The sequence below is a fragment of the Dromiciops gliroides genome, chromosome 2 (assembly GCF_019393635.1).
Source record: "Dromiciops gliroides isolate mDroGli1 chromosome 2, mDroGli1.pri, whole genome shotgun sequence".
Lineage (NCBI taxonomy): Eukaryota > Metazoa > Chordata > Mammalia > Microbiotheria > Microbiotheriidae > Dromiciops > Dromiciops gliroides.
Window position 1 is genome coordinate 370,876,388 of NC_057862.1, and position 9,560 is coordinate 370,885,947.

The window sequence follows — 9,560 nt, forward strand, 5'->3', positions numbered from 1 at the left end:
CCCATATTTTAATTCTCTCTGTGTGTCTGCTTCAAGTTGGACTTTTGAAAACAATATATTGTTGGATTCTGGTTTCTAATCCTTTCTGCCCTTTGCTTCTGTTTTATGGGTGAACTTAATCCATTACCATTCATTGTTATGATTACTGTGTATTTTCTTCCATCCAATTTTCTTCTCTTTATTCTTCTCTCTCTTTTTATCCTCTCTCTCCTCAAAAGTCTGTTTTGCTTCTGACCACTGCCTCCTTTAATCTGTCCTCCCTTTTATCATCCCCCTACCACCTGCCACATATCTCTTATCCTCTGGCCTGCCTATTTCCTTATTGGGTAAGTTACATTTCTCTATATGACTGTTAAAACATTTGTTGCATCCATCCCTTCCTCTTCATTCTCAGAGTTACTATCCTAGTTCAGACCCTCATCACCTCTCACCTAATCTACTGCTATAGGCCCCTTATTGATCTCCTTCTAATCTCCCCCCTCCAATATGTCTTCCACACCTTTGTTAGATTAATATTCCTAAAATACAATTCTGACTACCTCACTCTGTAACTCAAAAATCTTCTGTGTTTCTCTATTGCCTCAGATAAAATTAAAACCCATTGGTACTGCATTTAAAGCCACCAATAATTTTGAAGTTCACCCTCCCCAGCACTTCCACACACTCTGCATTCTAAACCATACTGACCTACTTCCTGTTCCCTAAGCTCTGTATTTCATCATCCACCTCTGGGTCTTTTCATAGATTCTCCCCCATGCCTAGAACGCACTCCCTCCTCACCTCCCCTTTGTATTTATTTGTACATATACTGGCTCTTCCCAAGTAGAATGTAAATTACACGAAGGCAAGAACCATTTCTTTTTCACCTTTGCATTTCCAGGGCCAGCACTATGTCTGGGACATAGTAGGGGCTTAATATATTTCTGAGAAATAGAATTAAATATGGTGAAGTCTTCATTCAGAAACTATTACTACTCTATTTCTCCCTAACATCATTTTGACAAGTGTACTTTTTGCCATGATGCATGGACTTAATATCCTTTGGGTGTAAAAAAAATATTTAGTTGATTATTTATTTTTAGCCTACTATGTAGAACTTGGGGTAAATATCTGTGAATCTGCTAAGCATAAAACATGTGGCAGCAAGGTCCTACCTTTTTGTGAGAATGAGCCACATTTTGAAAGAACAATATAAATGGGAGTTATAGTTGATTGTTATTATTTTTACTTCCTCAGATACAAGTGGTCCTTGAAGGGGCAGAGAGGAAGGAACAAGGAGACTCCTGATGATCACAAGGTTTCAGGATGGAGCAGGGAACTAGCTGGGCAACCAGCTATGCTTTGCTAGGAAAGCCTACCAAATGATGGAGACTTGGTATTGGAAATGAGCTTGAATCTTAATCAGCAAGAATAATAGTGGATATTCTTATATTGCATTCTAGTTCACAAAGGACTATAGGCCCTTCCAACTGGGCTGTGAGGTCAGTGGTGCAGGTATTGCCCCCATTATACAGATAAGAAAAATGTGTCAGAAATAGGAAGGGACTTGGCTCTTAAATGGCAGAGCTGGGATTCCAGACTGTTTTGTCTATTCATGTTATGTCTCCAGTTTGGTCAGTTGTACTCTATTGGGCAGGAATCTCTTTTCTACAGGGGACTTTACGAGAGTTAAATATTTCTAATTTCCCTCTTCTAACCCCTACTTCTTTCCACTCCAAACTGATTTTTCTTCTAATTTCCAAAGCCTGCCCCTCAAGGTAGAATACTCAAAGGGTCTGGAATTCAAGCATCAGCTTTTCTCCTCTCTCTTCCTTACCTTCTCTACAGCCTCCATGTGGAATTGAAGCACTCACGAATCGGCAATTTCGAGGTGAGTCTGAGGTAGAATCAGTGGCTTTCGGGATTCAAGGGTGTGAGGGGGAAAGCACCTTGTAAATTCTCAAGTGCTGTAGAGATGTGAGCTGCTTTTGTTATTTCATGGTCTCCATGGGAACTGCTCTGAGGACCATATCCAGGTTTCTAAAAAAGTTAGAATGGGGCCTAGTAGGTACATGGAGAGATTGCTGGGGAGTACATGAACTTGGATTAGAAAAGAGAAAATCTCATCTTTATTTTCACTAACTTCTAACTGAGATTTAGCATTTCCTTCAAGCATGATCTTTTAAAAAAAAAAATTCTTCTGAGAGTGAAACTTGTGCTTCCCCCAATTGCCAAAGGGTCCCATGACACCAAAAAACTTTAGAACCCCTGAATTAGTAAACTCCTAAATCCTTTCCCACTCTAAATCCCATGATTTTTATGAGATCATAGACAAAATAATTGAGTGATTGATTTAAAAAAAAATGTCTTTTTTACTAGGGTAGAATGGATTTAGGGCAGCTAGGTGGCATAGGGGATAGAGTCCTGGGCCTAGAGTCAGGAAGATCTGAGTTCTAATCGGACCTCAGAAACATACTAGTTATGTGACCTTGGGCAAATAATTTAATCCCATTTGCCTCAGTTTCCTCATCTGTAAAATGAGCTGGAGAAGGAAATGGCAAACCACTCCAGAATTTTTGCCAAGAGAGCCCCAAATGGGGTCACGAAGAGTCAGATACAACTGAAATGACTGAACAAAAATAGCAATAAACAGATTTAGAACTGGAAAGGGAAGTAAGAGGTTATCTAGTTCACCCCTTTGATTTTATAGATGAGGAACTTGGGGACCAGAGGGGTTAAGTAACTGGCCCACAGTCACACAGATGATAAGTCACAGAGGCAGGATTTGAACCTAGATCCTCTAACTCTAAAACGAGTGTACTATGGTGCATCAGCATTGCCTTTCATCACAGCAGATATAGTCTTTTTTTTTTCTTCAGAATCAAGCATACTTACTTATTTTACATGTAACATGTATTTTAATTATGTCTCTGTATGTGGATACATATATTATAAATAGTCTGGGGGCAGCTAGGTGGCACAGTGGACGGAGCACTGACCTTGGAGTCAGGAAGACCTGAGTTCAAATCCTGCCTCAGACACTTAACACTTACTAGTTGTGTGACTCTGGGCAAGTCAATTAACCTCAATTGCCTCACTGAAAAAAAAAGTAGTCTAAAGTGGATTCTTCCTGTGGTTGGCGTTTGATGCTCATGAGACTGAGGTATCCAATTGCTTTGATTGGATCCACCCTGTGGCCCCAAGCTGCATCTTCTCACTGGCCAGCCTTTGCACAAGTGTGCCAATGCTGCCTAATCTAACCCAACCCAGCTCAACAGCATGTATTATTTGCTTACTGAGTGCATGGTACCATGCCAGGCATTGGGGATGCCAAAGAAAATGAAAAACAGCCCCTGTCCTCAAGGAGGTTCCATTCCATTGCTATGAATCACAAAGAGGGACTAAGTGAGTATATGCACCACATTCCCACTGCTGAGAAAACAGCTTGGAGTAGTAATGATGGGTGAGTAGAATACCCTCTATAGCCAATGGACAACTGTTGAATTAGGGACGTTACTCCAACCTTGCATCCATTTTCTTGACATTCTAGCCCTTCTTAAAGTCCCAGATTTGGAAGGGAACTCAGAAGTGCTCTTACTTAGAGTTACTTCTTCAGTATCTCAGACACATGGTTCCTTTTCTCCTGGGTTTGTCAATCAGTTCATTGTAATCATCAACTGTATAGCTATAGCATTTTCCATTTTATAAAGACATTTACTTATGACAGGGCAGCTATGTGGCTCAGTGGATAAAGTACAGGCCCTGAAGTCAGAAAGACTCATCTTTTCCTGAGTTTTCCTGAGTTCTAATCTGACCTCAGACACATATTAACTGTGTGACCTTGGGTAAATAATTTAATACTGTTTGCCTCAGTTTCCTCATCTGTACAATGAGCTGGAGAAGGAAGTGGCAAACCAGTCTAGTATCCCTTTGCCAAGAAAACCCCAAGTGGAGTCACAAAGAGTCAGACATAACTGAAACAACTGACCAACAAAAATTACTTGTGACAACTTCATGAGGAAAAGGGTACAAGTATCATTACTCTCATCCTATACTTTATGTAAGTTTATAACATGTCTTCCCTCATTCAAATATAAGCTCTTTGAGGGCAGGAACTGTCTTTCTTTCTATTTTTTTTTTGGTGGAGCAATGAGGGTTAAGTGACTTAGCCAAGGTCACACAGCTAGTTAAGGGTCAAGTGTCTGAGGTCGGATTTGAACTCAGGTCCTCCTGAATCCAGGGTTGGTGCTTTATCTGCTGCGCCACCTAGCTGCCCCCCTTTCTTTCTATTTTTATTTGTCTTCACAGAACTTTGTGGCTTAGAGTCAGGAAGTCAGGAAGGCCTGACTTCAAATCCAACCTCACATACTTCCTAACTGTGTGACACTGGGCAAGTCACTTAACTTCTGCTTGTCTCAGATTCCTCATCTGGAAAATGAGGATAATAATAACATCTACTTCCCATGGTTGTTGTGAGGATAAAATGAGATAATAATTTCAAAGCACTTAGCACAGTGCCTGGCACATAGTAAGTGCTATATAAATATTAACTATGATCATTATCTGTATACACAGTGCTCAACACAGAGTAAATAATTAATATGTGTTTGTTAGGGGTAGCTAGGTGGTACAGTGGATAAAGCACTGGTCCTGGATTCAGGACTCCCTGAGTTCAAATCAAATTTATAAATAAATAAGTAAGTAAGTAAGTGAGTGAGTGAGTGAGTGAATGAATGAGTGAATGAATGAATGAATAAATGAATAAACAAACAAACAAATAAATAAATGTTTGTTAAATAACAGCTGGGAAAACTGAGGCACCAAAAGGGAAAAGAGAATTGCCAAAGGTCACACCACAAAGAAGGGGAAGAACCAGTATTTAAACTAGGTCTCCCATATTATGGGTGGGGACTTTTCCTCCTGTACTCTATTGCTTCCCTTTTTGTGTTCTAAATTGTTCTTCCCTCATTTGATGGTATTAGCTGGGGGAGGGTGGGGGTTGCAATCTGTAATCTTACTTGGGACAAGGCTGAAGCTCTCAGGGAGAAGAGGGAATGGGGAATGGTGGTACAGCGGATTGGCAGGTAGGTAGTCAGTAGAATTGGTTGGTTGGGGACTTTGAGCATTAACCATCTCTTCTTCCTCCCATTCCCAGGTGTCAGTACTGCAAGCTCCTTTTTCTTATTACATGTCCAAAGTTTGGATCCCTAAGATAAATGGTAAGAAGCATTGGAGAATTGGTCAGTCTTAGGTCCAAATGTACTCCATGGAAATAGAAAGATCCTCTACTGATCTCTTCCTCCTCCCTCCCCTGCCACCTCCAGCTAATGATTCCTATTTCTACAGTTTTCTAATATTTATCAAGCACTTTCCCAACAACAACCCTGTGAGATAAGTGATACAAATATCATTATCCCCATTTTGTAGATCAATTGATTGATTACCAAGCCTTTAGTAAGCATTTTCCATGTGCCAGGTATTGTACTCAATGCAGGGGATAAAAAGGGCAGACTCAGACCCCAGGGAACTTGCATTCTCTTAGGGAAGATTACACATGCATGTAGAAGTATTAAACAAAACATATACAGTGGCACTAGCAGGTGGGTGTGGCAGGGGATCCTGAAAGGCCTTTTGGAGGAGGATGAGCTAAACCTGGACATTCTAAGAGGCTGAGGAAAGTAACGTTCTTCAAGGTCAGGCAATCCGGAGGGGAGCAGTTTGTGAAACCAGGGAGGGCTTGGTCCATGGGTCCAGTACCACTCTGAACTGTTCCACAACGAGAAGCTCACAACACTGGGCTTTCTTTGTTATCACTGCTATGCAATGGCTGGGGGGTGTCCATCTGTGTTATGGGACATAGAATGGGTGCTAGGTACCAAAACCATGTTTTATTCCTGTTCATTTCTGGTAGTGATTCAGCTGCTCACTTTAACATATTCCATGTTACCCAGCTTGAATACCTCATTCAAGTGCCTCTTGGGCTATGATGCTGTCGCTGATTGCCCCCTCTCCAATCCTCACTCCCCAACCTCTTCTGACCTTACCTAGTATCTTGTCTGTACTGCTCTAACATGTAAAACACGCACTACTGTGTATCAAAGCTTATCTGTTGTTATGTGCCCCCCCCCCCCCGCCCCCGGTACCATACCCCTCTCCGAGACAGACTGTTAGCTCCAAGAGAGCAGGAACCGGTTCTTATCTCAACTTTATAACTCCTTTTGTGCCTAGCATAGGGCTGTACATGCAGTAGGTGCTAAATAAATGTTTCTTAAAGGTGGGTGTTCAAAGTTCTGGGTTAGGAATGAGAGGATTTGGATTCAAATCCTGGCTTTTCTATTTCCTTCCTATATTAACTTCACTAGGCCAGTTTTTTCTCAAGTGTAAAACTACAGGGTTAGGCTAGAGGACTAGAAGGAACTACCCACCTCAAATCTAGGCTCTTAAGAAATGAATTGCCTCTAAGGGTTTAATAGAAGACTGGCAGACCAAAAGACTTCAGGATTCAAAGGTACATCCACGGTTTCCTCCCAGCCTCCTTTCCCCCTCCTCTGGTTCTCCTTGAGAAAGCATTTCCTTTCAGAAGGTTACCAACCTAGTCCGAAAGAATAAGCATGCATCCAGCACCTCCCATGTCTCTGTTTCTTGCAGCTTCTCCATCTATCTCACATTATTCTTTGTTTTCCTTTCCAGGGAGACTGGAGAATGGTTATCCTCTACCCATACCGACTAACCTTCACCTCTCCGACTTTGTTGTACATTCTTATAAGGTCAGTGGATGCTTTTTATAGACTCAGATGCTTATAGTCAGAAAGGGATCTTGGAATAATAGCATATTAGAACATAGGTTTCCATCAATAGAAGATTCCTTAGATGTTACCTCATCTCACCGCTTCTTTTCACTGAGGAGTCAATCAAGGGGAAAGGACTCAAGCAAGGTCACACAATTAATAACAAGTGGATGAGCTATTATTTGAACTGAGACCTAAAGGACTCTAGGGTCAGTGCTCTTTCTACCACACCATGGAATGTCCCATACTTATCTACACATAGTAACAACAGAGCTCTTTTATCTACTTATCAAAGAATTAGTTTAAAATATATGTAAACTGAAAGAGTCCATAAACATATACTAGGTAAGCATTATTCAGCCTTGAGATGGGGGAAGGTTGGAGTGGAGGGGGGCAAGCTCAAGACATAGATCTGTGCCCATGTAGAACAACTGAACCAATTGGAGAGATAAGATGCACACCAAGTAAAGAGAATAATATAAAAAATAAGTCATCATATAATTAAAGCCCTTTGTTCTTTTCCTTCTCCTCTTTCCCCCCACCCAAAGCAACAAGGACACTAGGCTGGAAGAAATCTCTGTGGCCAGTGTTGGGCAGGGGATCTTTTATAGTTTGAAGCCAGGTCTTTTGATGGACAACATGAAATAGCAGAAAGAACACTGGGTTCAAATCCCAGGTCTATTACTATATGTATACATTGGGCAGGTCCTTGACCCTCCATGTGCCTCAGTTCCTTCATAGAGATTGTATATCTAGAACTGAAAGGAACATTAGAGTCCACCTGGTCCAATCCCCTCATTTTACATATGAGAAGACTGGGGCCCAAAGGGGTTAAGCAACTTGTGCAAAGTCACACACATTCCTTGACTCCAAATCCATCTCTCCACTAAACCATATTAGACTAGATGATCTATAAAATCCCTTCCAGTAAATTAACATATGGCCCTAGGACTCCAAATTTAGCACTTTCCCCCATGTGACAGGAAAGCATTGGCTGTTTGGGGAGGATTTGGTGGTGCATATGACGGAGCAAGGGAAAAGAAGGAGTCTAGGAGGTTTTAGGCTTGAGAGAAGAATGATGGAACCCTAGGCATCCTGGCAGGAGCCAGCTGGCTTAGGTAGAAAGAAGGGAAGAGTGATTTCCATAGAATCATGGGACTGGAGACTTTAGATATCATGAAAATGATAGTCTCTCCTACCCTCTTCCAACAAAGGAGGAAACTAAAGCTTCAAGAAGTTAAATTTTTGCCATCTAGAATTTGAGATGACAAGGAGAATATTCAGATGGAGTGCCATTTAGAAGACAAGGGGCTATTCCAACTTGTCAAGAAAAAAATGGTGATGCACCTGCATGCACAATGGGGCAGCACCTTAATGTTCCATGTTGTGCAAACAAATAGCCATTTTTGTGTAGGTGAATGGCTGAGTAAAAAATGTTTCTTCCCCCTTTCCAAAAGTCCAACAAACTTGGAGCAAGAATTCTTTACCTCAGAGCTATTTAACTGCAGTTTTAGAAAGTTCTAAGTGAAGGAAAAGGGATAAAGGGAAGGTTTTTTACTTACCACTTTTATTGAAGCACAAGTTCCTATAAGGGCTATCATAAACAGAGATGACAAGTGAAGGAGACCAAGACAAGTGGATAGTCCCCCAAGTTGCTAGGAAGAGCAGTGGCCTGCTAGGCTCTCAGCAGATTCATTATGACAAGACTGCCCGGAACTCCCTGACTAATCTAGGCTCCCTCAGAGCAGCCTGGCTTCCCAGCTGTAATTAGAGTCTGCATTTCCTGTAGAGATCCTACTGTATCCTCTCCCCTCCCAACATGTGAGCTGATATTGTTTCTTCCATAAAAAAAACCCAACACAACAGCAAGACAAAGAAAGATCTTTCCAGTGAACTGGATTTCCATTTCTCTCTAGAATTTCCTGGTGTTTGGGACTGATTTTCACTATTCCTGAGGGAGGTTGGCTGATTGCCGGGGTCATCTGCACCCCACACATCATCTCCATCCTGTGGCACCATCAAGATTGGTGGGGAACTGGCTACCATTACCGACTGTTACTCTGGAACTTGATCCACCAAGAAACACTTACAAAAGCCTCTGGGTTTATAATTGGCTAAGATAAAGGACATTGAAAAAATGACAATGTTCAGTGGGGGGGATTTTGTTTTGTTAAAAAGCAAGTGAAAATTTTCATTGGGGTGGGAGGTTTGGTGGGGTTGGAAGGAATCTTACTGAGGTTTTCTTAAGGCATTGCTTTTCATTATAACCTTAATATACCCTTTTCCAATAAACACAAACCCTTGACTCTCTCTATGGTAACATGTTCTGGTATATATATATCCTGACCCCTATCTGCCAAGCCTCTTGGTGAAGTGCAAAGTTGTGAAATGTGTGTCTGGGGCGGGGGGGGGGATAAGAAATTGTAAATGGAAAATTGTAAAGGGAGTGGAAAAACATTTATTGGGTACTTACAATGCTTTAGGAGTGGGGCAGCTAGGTGGCACAGTGGATAAAGTGCTGGGCCTGGAGTCAGAAAGATTCATCTTCCTGAATTCAAATCTGGCCTCATACAATTACTAGCTGTTTGACTCTGGACAAGTCACTTAACCTTGTTTGCCTAAGTTTCCTCATCTGTAAAGTGAACTAGAGAAGGAAATGGAAAACCACTCCAGTATCTTTGCCAAGGAAAACCCCAAATGGGGTCACCAAGAGTCAAACACTACTAAACAACAAGAACAAAATATTTTAGGGCAGCTAGGTGGTGCAGTAGGTAGAGTGACAGGCCTGAAGTC

At 41.5% G+C, this 9,560-nt stretch overlaps 1 protein-coding gene across 1 annotated transcript in view; it reads left to right on the plus strand.

Annotated features, from left to right (window-relative positions):
• The window catches only part of LOC122738908 (bactericidal permeability-increasing protein-like), a 95,253-nt gene extending 86,308 nt beyond the window's left edge, over window positions 1–8,945 (plus strand). Inside the window, 4 exon segments of the mRNA XM_043980789.1 lie at window positions 1,828–1,870; window positions 5,135–5,198; window positions 6,670–6,746; window positions 8,684–8,945. Coding sequence (XP_043836724.1) covers window positions 1,828–1,870; window positions 5,135–5,198; window positions 6,670–6,746; window positions 8,684–8,722 — 223 coding nt within the window. The 3' untranslated portion in view covers window positions 8,723–8,945.
• Window positions 8,946–9,560: the final 615 nt, after the last annotated feature.